Genomic DNA, 18,651 nt, shown 5'->3' with positions numbered 1-18,651 from the left:
TCTAACACCTAACAATGTGGGAAACACATGGAAAAGCCTTTGTCCTGCAGTGGGTCAGTTATGGTTGCTAATGTTAATGATTAAGTCATTAATAAAAAGTGATTTTATTCCTCTTGGTAACCATTTTCTCTGACGCATGACAGTTCTTGAGTCAAACGTAATCTGTCACCTCCCTAGTCCTTCACATGCCGCTAAGAGAGCCTCTTCTCAGCAGGTTGTCAGAGTCACTTTTCACGCTGAGGGGCGGGTGAGTAGGTGGTACTTGTGGGTGTTGGGAGGGCGTGAGCGTGGGCGGGCAGAGGGCAGGCACACCGACAACAGCTGGCTCACCAGGAGGAGGCCGCTCAGCAGGCACATGCTGCCGGCGTAGGTTCCCGTCACCTCTCGAGCCAGATCTGTAGAACACAAAGGTGCGCCAATGTGGTGGGGAGGCATCGGCTACTTCCAAGCTCACAGCTGGACAAAGGGACAATGCAACCTTGAATAACACTCAGAATAGCTGCCGAACAAGGAGAACACTGCGAGCTGGGCGAGGGTAAAGACATCAGGGGCTCTCACACATTCCCAGTCCCGGTCCCGATCGTCCCCGATGACTCCCGATAAGCCGGTCGCCGGTCGACCGGCTGTAAGATTGGGGATTGTCGGCGGCAGACCGCCGGTCTACCGCCGGTCGACCCTGAGAACCGTAGCCGCAGCCGACCACCGCCGGTCAACTTTAAAATTTTCAAAGATATCGGCGATGCGCTCGGTCGACCGGCGGTGTCGAAAAATATTGCCGATCGACCGGCGGTCAACCGCCGACAACCCGCGGCAAACCGGCGGTAGACCGCGAATGAACACCTGTGTCTGACCTGGGGATTAGCAAGGGAGGAAGGAGGAAAATGAGGAGGAACAGGTAGGAGCGAGGGATGAAGAGAGAGAGGGAGATGAGATAAAGGAGGAAGAGGAATGGGTGAAAGAGAGAAAATAAATATATATATATATATATATATATATATATATAGAGAGAGAGAGAGAGAGAGAGAGAGAGAGAGAGAGAGAGAGAGAGAGAGAGAGAGAGAGAGAGAGAGAGAGAGAGAGAGAGAGAGAGAGAGAGAGAGAGTGTGTGTGTGTGTGTGTGTGTGTGTGTGTGTGTGTGTGTGTTTTATGCACACGAATGAATTTAGGTATGAAGCTGTTTATGAGGTAATTATAAATATATGTAAATGCAAAGAAAGCGTTTGCTAGTCGATGTGCCGCAGGTCCACCGCCGACTGACCTGCTGCAGTCGCCGGTCGTAGAAATCGAAAATCGTATATGGTCGTCGGTCTACCGCCGGTAAACCGCCGGAAGCTGCCGATCCCGGGATTATTGCCTATTTCGTCGGCGGTCAGGCCCCGATCGGCTTATCGGGAGTCATCGGGGACGATCGGGACCGGGACCGGGAATGTGTGAGAGCCCCTTAGGGTGATGATACCCGACAGGGAAAGAAGAGTGGGTGTTAAGCTTCGACTAATGATAAATTCACACCTGCCACAGGTCCGACCAGCAGTATAGCGACCCCTGAGAACATGGAGGCGAGGCTGACCACCACCGCCTGCCGCCTCAGCCCCACCACCTCCAGGGTCACCAAACCTGAGACATTTCCGACGACGCCATTGCCTGCCCCGAGCACGGCCAGCCACGCCGTCTTCCACACTCGATGCTCCACAAGGTGCCACACTGCAAACACGGCGCCAAGTTAGAATCGTTCAACTGAGATGATGTAAAAGGAGGGGGGAGGGGGGAGTGGGGATTGGCACGGGAGAATCTAAAAAGCAAGTAAATCAATTACTCACCACAAATAGCGACGGCGGCCATGGCGGAGGCGACCTTAAGGGCGAAGAGTGGTCGTGAACAGCGGCCTTGTAGCAGACTGGTGGCCACTCTGGCGACCAGGTTGGCCAGACCTGCCACGCTTAGGTACAGGGAAACCTCGTGCGGGCTGTGGCCCGTGGCGAACAGGGCCAGCGGGATCGTGGCCCAGGAGACGAAGAGGCCCGCGTTGAAGAGGGCTATCACCAGGCACAATAACAGCACGCCGCGCCGCCGCAGCACCACCAAGTAACTCAGCCGCTCAGAGGAGTCACAGGCAGGGTCTGACGGCAAGAGCGTGGCGGCGAGGCAAAGGTGCAGCATGACGACGCCGGTCAGCAGAAGGGTCGTTCGGAGGTTGTAGTGGCCCATCAGGAAGGCGAGCAGCGGCGGCCCCACGACCTGACTGACCGAGATGCCCACTGCAGTCACGCCCATGGCCAGCGGCCGCATTTGCTGGTAACTGCGACTCACGGCCACCTGCACCACCGCGCTAATGATCCTGCCACACGACCCTGAGGAGAACGACTTGTCAGAGCCCAGCGATCCTGTCCGTCCCGTGGTGCTGCCACGCCTCGCTGCACATGCACCCACTCACCGGCAACCATAGCGGCTCCAGCAAACGCTGCCAGCCTCGAGGAGGCGAGGGCTGCCAGGAAGAAGGCGACGCTATAGAGCAGGGAGATCGGCATCACCAGACGACGGCATCCCCATCGATGCAGCAGCGGCGCCATGAACAAGCACAGCACACAGCCGGCGCCCAGCGACACGCTCGTCACGCTGGACAAAAGAGACGGTGACGACCCCAACTCCAGCAGCCGCGGCGAGAACAGCACCCCGAAGGAGTTGACCCCCACCGTCGCCAGCACCTGCAGGATATCTGTACGTGAGGACTGTCACCGCCACCACCACCTCCTCGACAACTGCAGCTATAAAAGGCAATGCCTGGACACCAGCAGGGAACCATACTCACGTTTATGGAGAACCCAGCCCAGATGAGCGACCAGCCTCTGTTTTGACCCTTCGCTTTCTCCGCATCCTGAGTTTCCTCCTCCTCCTCCTCCTCCTCCTCTTCCTTTTCTCCTTTCTCTTCTTGCTCTTCTTTCCAGTGAATCTTAATGATACTCATGGCAGTTTCAACATTTTCATTCATGTGTGTGAGAAACAGAGAGAATGAAAGGATGTGGACAAGTCACAAGCCACAAGTTTTCTCCGCGGCGTCACCAGCACACTGATGGTATCTTCCATTCCCCAGCTAAGAAGATAAACTAAACGGGAGGGTGAGAGAGGGAACAAGATGCAGAGACGCAGTTAGGCTAGCCACAAGTCTTCTCCGCGGCGTCAAAGCACACTGATGCTATCTTCCATTCCCCAGCTAAGAAGATGAATTAAACGGAGGGAGAGAGGGGGGTCGGGGGCAATGAAACAGGAGTGGGGGATATACAAGTGTTCTGTTCCTCCGTGCTCTCCACCTTCCCCACCGGACGATAAATGAGCAGACTGTGGTGTTACGAAAACGGATTTTCAACTAACCAACCATTTTTTTTTTTTAATCGCCAATGCGTCTCTGATGTATTCTACTTTGAAAACAAAAAAAACATAAGAAAAAAATCTACTCTTTGATGAGAAAAAGTTAAAAAAAAAAAATCCAGCTTAATGACACCTCGGACAGTCATTACAGAAATTTGGCGGTCAATTTATTACAATTAAAAGACGATAACTGCGATTCGGCTCGCCTGAGGGAAGGGTAGCGACAAAGTGTCAACCTTTTCTTCTTTTCATACTGACTATTCTCTGGCCCGTACCAAGAGTCATGAAGATCGAGCCGCGTACCTTCCCTTCGACAATGTTGGCACGGCCGCAGACCGTGCCTTCAATCCTTACCACAAGTTGCTCGGAAAGGCAAAGTAAGATATAATGCACATACACACACTGCATCCTACTTTCCACCTACCAGATATAATGCACGCACACACATACACCAGAGGTGGGCACGGTACTGAAAAATCAGTTGTGCGGTTGCGGTAGTGCGGTACTTTTTCAGTAGTGCGGTTGTGGTAGTGCGGTCCAATTTTTTTCTTTCCCAGTAGGGTACGCGGTGTGCGGTACTGTGGTAGGGGTAGTAAAAAAATACTTCAGTGCCTATCCTGGCTATCCAAACGAAGGAAACATGCTTAAAATAGTAGTATAATGAAAAGTCGGCCGGCACCACGGACGGGTCCGGGGTTGAAATGGCCTGCACCGCGCGGGTTAAAGAAGACTCGCAGTGTAGTAGTTTAGTCTGTCTATTTAGTATTTGATTTTGAACAACAACTAAATAGTCAGAATGATTGAATCACTGATTCTGATGACTGATACCGATTGACTGATTGAGTCCGATTCACTGTAAAAAAAAAAAAAAAATTGTGAGCATACCGCGCTGCAAATGTCGTCTTCGATAGTTTTCGAAGTACCACAAAAAAGTACCGCACGATTTTTTAGTGCGGTCCACGGTAGTGCGGTATTTTCAGAAATTTTGCGGTAGTGCGGTATTTTTTTGTGATGCGGTACTACCGCACTACCGCACTAAGTACCGCAATTGCTCACCTCTGACATTGACACACACAATGCTATTGCACCCATACTACCCAGTGAAAATCTACACCTGTGCCCACTGGGTAGACAATAATTACGCCCTGACCACACCCTTCCTGCCTTGCACTCCCTGTTCTCGACCCATCAAGGCATCTATCTCGCTCTTTGCATGTTTACATAACGTGCTCAATGAAGAAAATAATTATCATAATGGTAAATTCTCAAGTGTTAGCCGTGAAAAGAAAAGAAAGTCGTAGAAAAAGGTAGGTGGTGAGTTACGAAGGTTCCCGCCTGGCTAGTTCCTCTGTGCTTTGAAGGTGCGTGTTGTTGTTGTAAAAAGACAAACATATTCGCTGCAACTATAATATACGACTTTCTAATTAGGGAAAATATTTTCTCAGGTTACTTTAATTGAACCACAACTATTTACCGCACCAAATTTGGAAAATAAACATATTTTTCCTCGCAGGTATAAGGGAAGACACGGGGTAGACCTTGCCTCCCCTTCGTCTCTCCCGCAAACCTTCGTTCCAAATATGCAAGTGACTCTCAGTACGCATCATCCTTCCCTTTGATCTTCGTCGCTAAACCTTCATAACTCTTGGTACAGACCTCCGTTTTCTTATTCTCAAGGGTCGATAGGCAGGTGCTGAGAGTGGGTTGGGTTAGATAGGTTAAGTTAGGTTAGGTTAGGCTTGATTGTTTGGTTGAGTCCGGTCTGGTTTGGTTGGGTTAGGTTAGTTTATTTGGTTTGGTTAGGTCAGGTTAGTTTCTTTGGTTGAATCTGATTTGGTTTGGTTAGGTAAGGTTAGTTTGTTTGGTTGAGTCCGGTTTGGTTTGGTTTGGTTAGGTTAGGTTAGTTTATTTGGTTTGGTTAGGTCAGGTCAGGTTAGCTTTTTTGGTTGAGTCAGGTTTGGTTTGGTTAGGTTTGATTGGGTTTGATCTGTCTTCTTTTGGTCAGGTTTGGTTTGGCTTAGTTTCCCTTCCGTTTGGTTTGCTTTGGTAAGGTTTGGTCGCGTCTACTTTAGCTTCGTTTGGTTTGCTTTGGTTAGGTTTGGTTGCGTCTGGTTTGGCTTCGTTTGGTTTGCTTTGGTTGCGTCTTCGTTTGGTCAGGCTTGGTTTGGCTTAGTTCCTTCTTCGGTTTGGTTGCGTCTGGTTTGGCTGTTTGGTCAGGCTTGGTTAGGGTCAATTCTCTCTCTCGGTTTGGTTGGTTCTGGTTGGCTTCATTTGGATAGGCTTGGTTTGTTTCAGTTCCATCCACGGTTTGGTTGGGTATGGTTGGCTTTGGTTGGTCAGGCTTAGTTTGGGTCAATTCTCTCTCTCAGTTTGGTTGGGTCTGGTTAAGCTTCGTTTGGTTTTGTTACGTTAGGTCAAACTAGAAAAAAAAACTTTGCTTCCCTTTCGAATTACATAGACTTACTTTCGTTCCGTGAGTCAGACAAACACAATCCCGCTCAAGGCCATCTTATCTGCAAGCGCGTCACCGGAAAGGGATTCAATGTCGTTTAAATATGTAAATGTGACGGAAGATATTGAGGCGGAAGTCACGTGTGGGTATTGCGGGTGGTGGGTGGGTGGGTGTGGGTGAGGGGGTGCGCCTTCCCACCGACAAGCGGACCTGTGTTATCATTGCTTATCTTATCACCTCGACAACGGAATCCTGCTCCCCTCTCCCCCCCCTCCTCCTCCTCCTCCACTTACTACTACAACTACTCCACAAACTACTCACTCAGTCTGTATGTGTTGTGGGGCGTTGCTAGTGCTGGTGTTAGTAATGGTGCTATACTGGTTGAAATAATAGCAACTACGACTACTACTACTACTACTGCTACAACTATAGGCAGGAGGCAACAGCAGCAATGATGACCAGCAGTGTTCAGCTCAAAATGGTAAGGTTTTCACTTGAGGGACACGGCACTTCCTTCTCTTCATTATCTACCAACCAGTTTCATTTATTTTGCCTTCTACTTTACTTGCCCCTTACATTAAACCGTCTATTATGTCTGCTAAACCATCTACATATAGCTCCGAAACAATTTTCATCTCTATATTTGTACCTCCTTCTTCAAATCATCCACGTAGCTCCTTCTTTTCATTATCTACCTGTTTGCTTTACTTATTTTATCTTCTACTTCACCAGCCTCCTACTTTAAACCGTCTATCTGCCAAACCATCTACATATGCCTCCCAAGCCATTTTCATCTCTATATTTGTACCTCCTTCCTCAAACCACCAACGTAACCTCTGCTTTTCGAATCTATACCTATCTATCTACCTATCTCCCAATACACACATAAACGTGTCCATTCCGTTCGCAGGTGAGGGCGGCACGGGCGGGGGACATGGGGGGAGTGAAAACAGCCCTGGAGCAAGGGGGGCTGGTGGACGGGGGCGGGGGCGCAGGCAGACAGGCCCTACACGAGGCGAGTGAAACAGGCCGAAGCGAGGTGGTGCGTCTGCTGCTGAGTCACAAGGCGCAGGTCAACATCAGGAGCAAGAGGCATGGGGATGAGGGTGAGTGAATCGTCGGTATGCTCAGATGCCTCCGCCTCTCACAGCAACTCTTTTCAAAGGCCTCAAAGGAAATCAATGGAGTTACAATGAGTGTTTTTAGGTTCAGGGTGCAGAGGAATGGTCAGACTACTACCAACATAAATCTACTCATGGAAGTGCCCACAACACCCACGAAAGCCTTGTTAAATTTGTGTGCTTGGGCGCAGAAATGTTTATGGATATGACCCTACATAATTATCTCCTCTCTCTTACACCCTCCTCTTCTTTTTCCTTCTTCCACCTCCTCCTTCTCCTTCGCCCCACAGGTGTTATAATAGCAAATACGAGAGTTGGGAGAGGGTTCAATTAGACATTAATTAATTAATTAGATAAGACAGCTGCCGGTGGTTCATTATCGTTTATAGCTATTATTATTTAGAATTCGATTTCTTTCCGTTTCATATATCTGACTTTCGATTTCGAAGACCAAACAAACTCGCTTTGAACGAAATCACACGAGACGAAGGACAGTGACAGGTGGACTCAACACTTTGCTTCGTGCTTCTCCTTATTCTCAGGTGGTACGGCGTTCCACCTGGCGGCAGAGGCGGGTCACCTGGACGTCATGGAGGAGCTGCTGAGGGCTGGCGCTGACCCCGAGATCCGAGATGATAAAGGTAAAGAGTTCGTGGATGTCTTACACATAAAGAACCATAACCTCAAGAGAAAAACCAAGACTGTTCGTTACGAGACCAGAACATTATCGTAAACATACACCAAACAGGGCGGCCAGGATCATAAGACAAGAACCAGAACCTTAACAGCAGTTCTTAGTCTTCCTTTTAACAGCAGAACATAATCCAAACACCAAAACCAGAACCTTAACGCAATTATAAACCAAACAACAAAACCACAACCTTAACACGAACACATCAAACAGCAGAACCAGGACAATGAGACAAAAACCAGAACCCTAAAAGCAAACATAACCGAAACAGAATCAGAAACCAAATATACATGAAACGGAACCAGGATCATAAGACAAGAACCAAAACCTTACAGCATGTCTCGGTCTTTCTACTACAGGTCGAACAGCGATGCACTGGGCAGCTTACGGGGGGCAGCTGGGCGCTCTTCAGGTCCTGGAGGGCCACGACAGCAACCTTCTATTAGCCCTGGACAACGACCACTCCACGGCCCTCCACTTAGCAGCCGCCCATGGAGACCTCGGGGTTGTCAAGTGGCTGGTGAGTGGGTCTTTAATATTTTCAACAACTGCCAACCATTTGACTTTTTCCTTCTTCTCTTTACTTTTCTTCTTCTACAGCTGTCTCTCTCCTCACAGATGTTCCTTTTTCTTATTTTCCCCACTCCTCAATCCTTCACTAATTCCTCTTACTCCTCTTCGAATTCTTCACCTACCTCCCTCTTCACAGGTGGGCCGAGGGATGGATCCAGGTGCACGTGACCACAGGAACAAGACCCCGAAAGACGTGGCGAAGGAGAGGAAGTGGCAAGACATTCATCTTTACCTCAAGCAGCACCAGTCGCCCTCTAAACGGAACCGGCCAGTCAGTGTGAGTGGTGACTTTAATTTTTCTCTCCTTTTACAGGGTGATTGGAGGCTGTTTTTTTTTTTCTTTTCTTCTTCTTCTTCCTTTACGGCGCACTTTACTGGTATTGTTTCCATTGGGTTCGGTTTGTAAGTTCGTATGTAGGTTTGTTGTTTTTATATATTTTTTTATTGATTTGTGACTAGCTGATGTTGCTCTCCTCCCCCCTCCTGCCCCTCTCCCCCCCTTTCATGACCTCTCCCTTCACCTCTCCCTCCCCCCAGCCATGGCGAGGCTCCGCGGGCTACCTGTCCACACGCAGCAAGACGAGTCACGCCTCCGAGGACGACATGAGCGTGAAGGTGAGTGAGAGTAAGAGTGAGTGAGTGAGTGAGAGATGGATAATGAAGAAACAGGAGTGTAAGTGGTAGACAGACAGACAGACAGACAGACAGACAGTTATACAAGCAGACATTACATGGAAACACAAACTGACATAGAGTAAATAAACAGACCGACAGATAAATATAAAAAGACAGACAGATAGATGGATGGATAAACAGATAGGTAGATAGACAAACACACTGACACCCACACCCACACCCACACCCACCCACTATACAATGCCACTTTTCAACAGGAGGCTCCAGCAGTCCCATCCATTCTTGAGTCTCCTTCGCGAACTCACTCACCAACGCCGAAGGACTTCACCGCCACCACCATCACCACCGCCAACGCTTCCTTCTCCTCCTCCTCCTCCTCCTCCTACAGACTCAAGGTTGCAGGACACTCGGCAGGGGCCTTGGATGACATCAGCGTGCACCACCTTGACCAAGAGCCGCGTGGGGCATTGGGAACACAGGTCAGGGGTCAAACGTGTACAATAATGTGAAGTGTTTCTTTTCTGTTACTCTCTATATGTCTGTCTCCTTTCTTCCCATCCCTTCATCCTTTCCCTTCCCTTCCCTTCCCAACCTACTCGTCCCTTCTTCCTTTTCTTTCCCTTCCAATCTATACTCTTACCCTTCCGTTTCCTTCCCATCCTACTTATTCCCTTTCCTTCCCTTCCCATCATATCCTTTTCCTTCCCTTCCTCTTTCCTTCTCTACCCATCCTACTTAATTAACCCTTTCCCTTGTCTTTCCATTCTACTCACCCCTTTCTTTCCCTGTCATCCTGCTTATTCCCTTCCCTTCCCATCCTATTCACCCCCTTTCCTTCCTTCCCACTGCACCCCTTCATTCCTTTCCTTCCCATTCCATTCCTAAGTCCTTCCCTTCCCAACAGGACAGGGACAAAGGCCGGAGGGATGACGTTGACAGTGGACGAGAGGTGGACAGGGAAACCATCACCTCCCTCAGGAGCCAGCTGGAGGCGCTGCAGGGGGAGGTGACATGGCTCAAGGGGAAGGAGGCAGCCACACAGGTGAGGGGAAGGGAAAGGAAGGAAGGAAAGGGTGCTGGAGAGGTAGGATGGGCTGGGACAGGTAGAAGAGGTGCAAGGGAAGCTGAGGACAGGTAGGGAGAGGTGTGTTTGTGTTTGTTTGTGTTTGTGTGTGTTTTTATTTGATTCCTGAGGGTGAGGAAGAGAGTACAATACAGTGCTTGAAGATTGCTGAAGAAGGAGGGAAGGATTGAAGGTTCTATTGCCTTTTCAGGAAGTGATTCAGAGGAAGGAGGCGGAGAGGGAGGCGGCGAAGGTGGCGGAGGCCGAGATGAAGGCGAAGGTGACCCAGCTGACGAGGCGACTGGAGGAGAAACTGAAGGAGGTGAGGAAAGAACAGGCATTAAAAGGGACAAAGAGGGAGAAGAAGGATGAAGTAACACATTGGACATTGGAGCTTGGTAGAGAGACAGACAGAGGAAGGTAAATAAAGGGCATAGCAAGAGAAAAGGAGAAACATAGCAAGAAACAGAAGGAGGTGAGGAAAGAACAGGCATTAAAAGGGACAAAGAGGGAGAAGAAGAAGGATGAAGTAGCACATTGGACATTGGAGATTGGTAGAGAGACAGACAGAGGAAGGTAAATAAAGGGCATAGCAAGAGAAAAGGAGAAACATGGCAAGAAGGAGGTGAGGAAATGACAGGAATGAAAAGGGACAAAGAGGGAGGAGAAGAAGGATGAAGTAGCACATTGGACATTGGAGCTTGGTAGAGAGACAGACAGAGAAAGGTAAATAAAGGGCATAGCAAGAGAAAAGGAGAAACATAGCAAGAAGGAGGTGAGGAAATGACAGGAATGAAAAGGGACAAAGAGGGAGAAGAAGAAGGATGAAGTAGCACATTGGAGATTGAGAACAGGCCCTTATAGAGACAGACAGAGGGAGGTAGAGAGAACATAGCAAGAATAGAAGCAAGTACCAGTGGATAAACATAGAGATATAAGAAAATAGAGAAACAGAAGGTAAAAAGAGAACATAGAAAGAGAAACAAGGAAGAAATAGTAAATAATAGAAACATAAACTGATTAGTGACAGAAGGGAGTGAGGAAAGGAAAAAGAAAAGATTAGGAGAAAAAAACAGATAGAAATAAGGAATACACTGAACCGACACACACACACACACACACACACACACACACACACACACACACACACACACACACAAGCGATTTCTTATTAACACTGACGAAGCTTGTATTTCTTTTTTTTTATAATCTCATGGCCACAGGAAGGAGAAAGAAGCAAGGGAGAGAGAGCAGCCCCCCCAGGATCCCCAAGCACCCAGGTATGTGATGGGTGAGGGAGGGGGAGAGAGAGGGGGAGGGAGTAAGGAAGAAGGGAAGGGAGAGAGGGAGAAGGGAACCGAAAAGGGAAGGGAAAGGAAGAAGGGAAGGGATATCAGATGGAAAGGAAAGACAGAAGAAGAAGGGAACAGAAGGTTTACTCACCCTCACCATCACCATCATTACCATCATCATCATCATCACCTTTCCTGACATCACCATCACCTCCCCATCTCAACTCTTAGCACCACCCTTTTCATCACTATCACCACCACCACCATCACCATGCACCACCTTCCTTACCGCACACTTGAGCCACCAAATGATGAGTTAAGGGTTTATATTACTTTTTTTTTATTTTTTTTTACGTTGTTGCCTATTGCGCCGGTAGGCATCTTCCCGGTGGGGCCTGATGGTCGGCCCAAGGCTTCTTCCAGGTGGGGCCTGATGGTCGGCCCAGCCCGTTCTGGCGCAGTGAGTGTTTATAGTGGCGCCATCTTGCGTTGGCTCATGCTGCCCCCCGGAACTCGTTCTTGATTCGCTTGGACGGCTTCCTCTAGAGTCCGGGTTGATGGGTGACTTCCTCTCTCCTCTTTTACCGCCATCATCTCTTCCTCCTCCTCCTTCTTTCATCATCTTCATCTTTTCTTCTTCCTTCTCCTCCAGTCATACTAACAGATCCTCCTCCTCCTCCTCCTCCTCCTCTTCCTTCTTTTTCTTTTTCTCATTTTTTGCCTCTATCTTCTTTTTTTATGACCTCTTCCTCCTCCTTTTCTTTATTCTTTTTTTTTCACTCTTTCACTGATCCTCCTCCTCCTTCTTCTTCTCCTCCTCCTCCTCCTTTTTCTTTTCTCATTTTCTGCCTCTTTATCTTCTTTTTTTTTTTTCGATCTCTTCCTCCTCCTTTTCTTTATTCTTTTTTTTTTTCACTCTTTCACTAATCCTCCTACTCCTGAACCCTTCCTTTCCCTCCAGGTCAAGATGAAGGAGCTGCAGCGGAAGAACGAGTACAACCTCAAGATCATCGAGGACATGAACGACGAGATCGACGACTTGTACCGACAGGTGAAGGTGCTCGAGGTGACCACCGCCACCACGCAGGTGAGACACGAAGACTGACGCTTCACTTGACCTACCTCCCAAGAATCACCGAAATAGGGGAAAAAAACACATAGTACTAACCACTTATATATTTTGGGCAAAGAATGGTATTTATTTTCTTTTCCAACCAAGTACAGATGCGAGGACAAGTAATTAAAGAATTCGGGGCGATGTGATTCTCTGGGTCAATTTCTGAAAAATATCCCGTCGAGATATCTGGCGGTCATCATCAGAACACTGCACCCTACCACTGGCCAACGCTCCGCATAAATGTTCTCGTAGGTAATCTCGTAATTATTGCCGCGTAATTATTGCCGGTGAGTTATAATCAAACTTTTCGGTGTGCTCATCGTCTGCCATCATCTCCTAACCGTTTTAATGATTCAATTAGAAACAGAATTGTGTCGGTCAACACTTGTAGCGGAGAACTCACACATGTGCCCAGATTGCTGCCCTTCACTCCGCACAAGTGTCTTGCAGTGTTGCCTCACGCGCGGCGGATGCCTTCACAAAAATATAGAACACTCCTTGAGCCCGGCCACGATATTATCTTTAGACCATCAAATTAAGGATAGTACTACTCATAAGCCTAACGGCCGTAGTCTTAATCTCCCCCATCCCCTTTCCCTTTCCCTCCATTTCCCTTGGCTGTGAATCGCAGTATTATACGTCCCCGCGTGGTTGGGGTTGTTTAATGCTACCTCGAGAGAGAGCGGACGGGGTCGAAAAAGCGTTGACTCTGCGGGGTGAGAAGCAGGACACCTTCAGCTTCCCCTTCGTATATTTTATAAATAAATAGTGTTCTATTTGTTATTTAAGAAGGAAATATATTTAAAAGAATCAGAATATTGCTGACTGATATTATATCGCAAACTTTGCTCAAGTCCAATATATTTTTTTAAAGTTTGTGAAGACTCTGGTGTTACAATTTGATTGTAAACATGCAGCAGCACAGACTGGGCGCTCCATCAGTACTGGCCCAACAATATTACTCAGTGGGACATTTTGATAATCAGAGTAGGATTTTATGCCTGAGAAAAGTGATGTTGTGCAGGAGGTAAATGAAAGTAATGTTAAAAAGTTTTTTGACCAATCTCCTTGTAGTATCTTTCCCTCATGCACAAGTGTTTAGTAACTGAAACAACAGATGCCTCACCCATAACTAGAGAAAATGTATGTCTTTGATTTAGCAATCACGAAGGATATACAACATTCGTGAGAATACTACAAATTACTACAAATTATCTCGGCCAATTTGCACCGATATGCCCCTCCCCCATTCTGGCTAAGCTCCGCCCCCTTTTCACCTGATTGGCTGTTCATGACATCATGTATTGTTTCAAAGACACGTTCTAAATATATATTATTGAGATAATCTAGGTAGTTTCATGATTAAAAAATATTCGTAATTTGAATGACGGCACTCTACTTTAACAATCAATAACATCACCTACGAAACAAAGTATAATAATAATACTGCCAGTTTTCTAGGGAGATCGGGCCCTGCAAAACAATGTACAGCAGTAACATTGAAGGCGATGGTGGGCTAGTACCTATAAAGTAATGCACACTTTCCGTCATTATTACCTACATAGCTCATTCACATAGGCATCCTAAATATAATCACATAAAAAATATCTTCTACAGTAACTTCATACAGGTAGGAATCATTGTATTAAGGAATAAGTTTTGTATTTGTGGCTTGGAGGAGCGGGTGCGTACGCTCATCGGTACAGCGGGTGCGGAGAGCCCGGCAGACGACGCACCCGTTCCTCCAAGCCACATATACAAAACTTGTAATACATTCCTTAATACAATGATTCCTACCTGTATGAAGTTACTGTAGAATATATTTTTTGTGATTATATTTAGTATGCCTATGTGAATGAGCTATGTAGGAAATAATAACGGAAAGTGTGCCTTACTTTATAGGTATATAGCCTACTATCGCCTTCAATGCTATATATTGCTTGTCTTGAAGGCCCCGTTCTCGCTTGAAAACTGGCAATATTATTATTGTACTTTGTTCCTGGCTATTATGGACTCAAGCATCTTGCCTATAACCGACGTTAAGCTAATTGGGCGATAGTTTGAAGCAGCTGACCTGTCCCCCTTTGCAGCTGACCTGTCCTCCTTTGTAGCCAACCTGTCCCCCTTTGCAGCTGACCTGTCCCCTTTAACAGCTGACCTGTCCCCACTGACACGTTCATCCTTCGCAGAGCAAGCTGAAGGGGAAGGAGAGCCTCCTGGAGGAGGTGGAGGAGGAGGCCAAACAGACCGAAGAGAAGCTGAGGGAGGAGGTGGCCAGGCTCACCCGGAGGCTGGAGGACGAGAGGCAGAGGGTGGCGGAGGCACGGGTGAGGATGCTGCTGTTCGTGTCATTGCTGCTACTGCTGGTGCAGCTTGATATCTCAAACGAGAGCTTTCCTCCATTCTAAATGATTTCCTCCCATTGCAGCAAGACTCGTGTTCCCTGCAGCAGTTGCAGGGGGAAGATGCCGCCCTGAGGAGAACCATCGGGTCCCTGCAAGAGCAGCTGCGGCAGCAGGAGACAGACAGCAGGCAACAGGCAGCAGCTCTCAGGAAACAGCTATTGGAGGAAGAGGCGAACCACAGACAAGCCGTCGAGGCGCTGCGGAGGCAGTTGAAGGCCGAGGAAGACAGCAACAGGGCCGTGATTGCCTCCCTGCGGCAGCAGCTGCAGGACTCCACCGAGGTGCAGGAGCAGGACTCTCACCTGCGGCAGTACATCGCCTCGCTCAGGCAGCAGCTGCAGGAGGAGGAGGCCGCCAACAGGAAGTCCGTGTCTGGCCTGCGGCAGCAGCTGCAGGAGCAGGAGGCCAACAAGCGGGAGACGGTGGCCTCCCTCAGGCAGCAGATGCAGGACCAGGAGGAAAGTAGCAAGCGGTCCATCGCCTCGCTGAAGCAGCAGCTGCAGGATGAGGAGGACATCAACAGACAGACTATCGCCTCTCTCAGGCAGCAGCTGCAGGAGGCCAGCAGCCAGCAAGAGACAGGGTCCTACAACAGGCAGCAGATCACAGCCCTGAGGCAGCAGCTGCTAGAGGAGGGTGCCGCCCACAAGAAGACCATCTCAGCACTGCGTCAGCAACTGCAGGACCAGGAGGACAGCCACGTGCAGGCCATCACGGCCCTCAAACAGCAGCTGCAGGAGGCAACCAACAAGCTGCAGCAGGACGGTCTCCACAGGCAGCAGATTGCGTCCCTCAAACAGCAGCTGGAGGAGCAGGAAGAGGCCAGCAGGAAGACCATCGCCGTGCTGCAGCAGCAGATGCAGAGGGAGGAGCAGAGCAACAGGCAGACGGTGGCCGAGCTGCGGCAGGACCTGAGCCGGCTGTCCCTGCGCCACACCGAGGGCGAGCACAAGTCCCTCTCGCTGCAGGTAACACGCTCGCACGTGCCAGGACGAGGCTGTCACAGCCACTCACAACTGTATCAAAGCTGAACCAATGCAGACCAGTATACTAAGAGGCCCCGTTACCGACAGACCCGTTTTCTTTATGTAACTCTGCAGCATCATGAATTTCCGTCAGCCAAAGTAGCCCTGGGTACCCATGTGACCTAACCGCGTCTCTGTTCCAGCGTGACCACGATGACCTGCTGCGGGAGGCGGAGCAGAAGCAGGAGAGGAGCAGGAAGACCATCGAGGAACTGAACGCCTCGGTGGCCACCCTCACAGGCAGGATCAGGGAGCAGGAGGAGGCCTTCTCCTCGTGCAAGGTAAGCACCCTCAGGCCGTCACCAGCAGGTGGAACACAGCGCAGGTCTCAGCCGACCGGCGTACACTGGGCATAAACTTTTAAGAATGACCACAGAGGGTTGTCAGAAGTCCAGAGTCAGAGGCCTTGTAATAGGTTTCACGAATATGGTATCTAATAACTTTTTTTTTTTTTTTTGGGGGGGGGGGGAGGCAAAGGAGACAAATCAACGACAGGAAGATAACCCCACAAAAGACTGCTCCTATAAAGAAAGTAAGAGCAAAAACTAGATACAATTCACTAGATAAAATTGACCTTACGTTATGCCACATTCGCGTAATTCAAACACGCGTAAATCGATAATTGACTGTACTAAACGCTAGGAGAGAAGTGACTTGATGAAGAACAACTGTAACTGAGAAAAAGTGAAACAGGGCAGAGGGATGAACTATGAAGGAACGTGAGGGATGAGCTATGAAGGAGCATGAGTCTTAAGAGAGTGAAGGAGAAGTAATGAAGGAATACGAAACATGCGAGAGTGAAGAAGTATAGTGAAGGAAAGTCATGCGAGAGTGAAAGAAGAACCAAGACGTATTTCCAGTCCCATAACCTTTTGTATCGTTCCACAGGAGGAGCTGCACTACAAGGAGAGGCTGCTGGAGGAGAGGCAGGAGGAGGCAAAGCTGAAGGAGGGAACACTGAGGGAAGAGGTGGAGCGCTCTGCCCGTCGTCTGGAGGAGGAGAGGCAGAAGGTCCAGGCGGCGCAGGTATGAATGAATCTCTACTGTAGGTCTCCTCTTCTATTACTATTGCGGCTTCTACTACTACTACTACTACTACTACTACTACTACTACTATTCTGCTACTTCTGTCACACCTCCACAAGCCTTCCCTACACCCCCTCGTCCCCTGAACACCCTATGCACATCTACACATAAGACTATCTGCTCTAGGCTTTCACTTCTACTACTGCTTTTACTACTACTACTATTATTCTGCTACTTCTGCAACACCTCCGCAAGCCTTCCCTACATCCCCTCGTCTCCCTTGCAGTCCCGCGAGCTCGAGACCTCCCGCAAGCTACACGAGCACGTCAGAGAGCTGGAGAGGATCATCGACTCCCTCAACGATGACATGGCCGAGAAGAACAGCAAACTTAGCGAGTACGAGCAGATGGTGGCGTCCTACCAGGTGAGCAGGGGGTGGGTGGGGAGGGAGGGAGGAAAGGAGGAAAAGATATAAGGAAAGAGGGAGAGAAGGAGGAAAGAATGGAGGAAAACAGGGAGAGGAGGAGGAAGGAATAGAGTGAAAGGGGAAAAAAATGAAAGAAAAACTGTATGATGAAGGGAGGGTTGGGGGAAAAGAGTAAGAAAGAAGTAATTAGTAAGAGACATGAAAAAAAGTAAAGATGTAAAATAACCGCAAATAATAAAGCTGAAAAAAAAAAATAAGAATAACACCTGACCCCTTGACCTCACCTCTGCCCTCCATGACCTCTGCAACCCCTAATGACCCCTAGCACCCTGGTCTGATTAATTTAACACCTTGCCCACCTGAACTATCACCTGTATTACCCCCCCCCCCCCCCCCCAACGTGAACTCTCCCCACTGACCTCCGCACCTCACCAACCGCCCTCTCTCCTCAGGTTCAGCTACGCCACAAGGAACGCCAGCTGGAGCAGAAGGAGACGGCCGGGCAGCAGAGCGTGGCCACCCTCCAGCAGAAGGTTGATGCTCTGGCCCAGATCTTGGAGGAGGAGCAGCAGAAGGTGACCCAAGCGCAGGTAGGAACGGCTGGTTGGTGTGATTGATTGATTAACTGATTGAACACACTGCCCACCTGTACTGTCTATCACCTGTATGAAGTCTACCTCCCGAAATTGACTTCTCTTTCGGCCACTCCTCTCCAATCGTTTTAGGGGCAGTAAGTAGCGGGCTTTTTTTTTTTCATTATTGTTTTCCGTGACCTATCTCCTTTGCAGTAAAAAAAAAAAGAAAAAAAAATATTGCCGTTCCTGTTGCCTACTACTACTACTACTACTACTACTACTACTACTACTACTACTACTACTACTACTATTACTATTACTTCTACTACTACTATGCCACTGCTAATATATACTCTTTTTCCTCGTCGTTTTCTTTTCCTTTTTCTTCTGCTTCTTCTTTTACTTCTTCATCTTCTTCCTCTTCTTCTCTTCCTTGTTCTTGTTTTTGTTCAAGTTCTTGTTCTTCTTCCTCTTCTCTTTCTTCTTCTTCTTCTTTTTCTTCTTTCTTCTTTTTTGTTCTTTCTCCTCCTTGTCCTCGTTCTCGTCTCCTCCTCCTCCTCCTCCTCCTACTACTACTACTACTACTTTTTTTTTCAACTACAACTACTACTTCGGGCCTCCATCTATTAGAGTTGCGTTGTGAGCGGTATATTCTCTCATATCCTTTCACATAGCAATTCATTGGCCCCACCCCGCCAATGCCTGTGGCCGACAACCATCTTTATTTAATATTACAAACTTTACTAAACAAACTACTACTACTACTACTACCACTACCACTACAACTATTACTACTACCACTACTGTTACTACTCCCAGCACCAACACCACCACTACTACTACTAACAACAACAACAACAATAATAATGACAATAAAAATACCAC

General features: G+C 48.4%; 2 protein-coding genes and 2 long non-coding RNA genes across 5 annotated transcripts in view; 2 read left to right on the top strand and 2 right to left on the bottom strand.

The window, feature by feature from the left end:
• Positions 1-18,651, bottom strand: part of LOC126996218 (uncharacterized) — a 54,786-nt gene that overhangs the window by 20,201 nt on the left and 15,934 nt on the right. The gene's annotated exons all lie outside the window — the stretch shown is intronic.
• On the bottom strand, positions 89-3,890 carry LOC126996215 (monocarboxylate transporter 13-like). The gene is made up of 5 exons (XM_050856545.1): positions 2,807-3,890; positions 2,432-2,702; positions 1,818-2,348; positions 1,510-1,701; positions 89-395 (listed from the first exon to the last, which is right to left on the bottom strand). Exons 1-5 carry the CDS (start codon positions 2,984-2,986, stop codon positions 232-234), a joined length of 1,338 nt encoding a protein of 445 aa, XP_050712502.1. The 5' UTR covers positions 2,987-3,890; the 3' UTR covers positions 89-231.
• Positions 6,131-18,651, top strand: part of LOC126996212 (trichohyalin-like) — a 22,290-nt gene continuing 9,769 nt past the window's right edge. The window contains exons 1-17 of one of the 2 annotated variants that reach the window (XM_050856539.1): positions 6,131-6,296; positions 6,726-6,921; positions 7,479-7,577; positions 7,987-8,147; positions 8,337-8,477; positions 8,738-8,815; positions 9,094-9,315; positions 9,741-9,878; positions 10,111-10,221; positions 11,123-11,179; positions 12,153-12,278; positions 14,498-14,635; positions 14,737-15,681; positions 15,882-16,019; positions 16,627-16,764; positions 17,051-17,188; positions 17,644-17,781. In XM_050856539.1, coding sequence (XP_050712496.1) covers positions 6,267-6,296; positions 6,726-6,921; positions 7,479-7,577; positions 7,987-8,147; positions 8,337-8,477; positions 8,738-8,815; positions 9,094-9,315; positions 9,741-9,878; positions 10,111-10,221; positions 11,123-11,179; positions 12,153-12,278; positions 14,498-14,635; positions 14,737-15,681; positions 15,882-16,019; positions 16,627-16,764; positions 17,051-17,188; positions 17,644-17,781 — 2,994 coding nt within the window. In that variant the 5' untranslated portion in view covers positions 6,131-6,266. The remainder of the gene's footprint in view (positions 6,297-6,725; positions 6,922-7,478; positions 7,578-7,986; positions 8,148-8,336; positions 8,478-8,737; positions 8,816-9,093; positions 9,316-9,740; positions 9,879-10,110; positions 10,222-11,122; positions 11,180-12,152; positions 12,279-14,497; positions 14,636-14,736; positions 15,682-15,881; positions 16,020-16,626; positions 16,765-17,050; positions 17,189-17,643; positions 17,782-18,651) is intronic. The other variant, XM_050856540.1, reaches the window with a different exon arrangement.
• On the top strand, positions 10,230-10,679 carry LOC126996220 (uncharacterized). The gene is made up of 2 exons (XR_007751109.1): positions 10,230-10,475; positions 10,626-10,679. It is a non-coding gene; the product is annotated as an uncharacterized LOC126996220 (long non-coding RNA).

The sequence above is a fragment of the Eriocheir sinensis genome, chromosome 9 (genome assembly GCF_024679095.1).
Source record: "Eriocheir sinensis breed Jianghai 21 chromosome 9, ASM2467909v1, whole genome shotgun sequence".
In the NCBI taxonomy this organism is placed as follows: Eukaryota; Metazoa; Arthropoda; class Malacostraca; order Decapoda; family Varunidae; genus Eriocheir; species Eriocheir sinensis.
The sequence above is the reverse complement of the archived record's forward strand: the minus strand, read 5'-3'. Positions and strand labels throughout refer to the sequence as shown.

Excerpts from the sequence above, each read along its gene's own strand:
- LOC126996215 (XM_050856545.1), bottom strand. The coding sequence starts at position 2,986 with ATGAATGAAAATGTTGAAACTGCCATGAGTATCATTAAGATTCACTGG. Across the intron at positions 2,703-2,806 it reads GGGCTGGGTTCTCCATAAAC|GTGCTGGCGACGGTGGGGGT; the intron begins GTGAGTATGGTT and ends GATATCCTGCAG. Across the intron at positions 2,349-2,431 it reads TGGAGCCGCTATGGTTGCCG|GGTCGTGTGGCAGGATCATT; the intron begins GTGAGTGGGTGC and ends CGTTCTCCTCAG.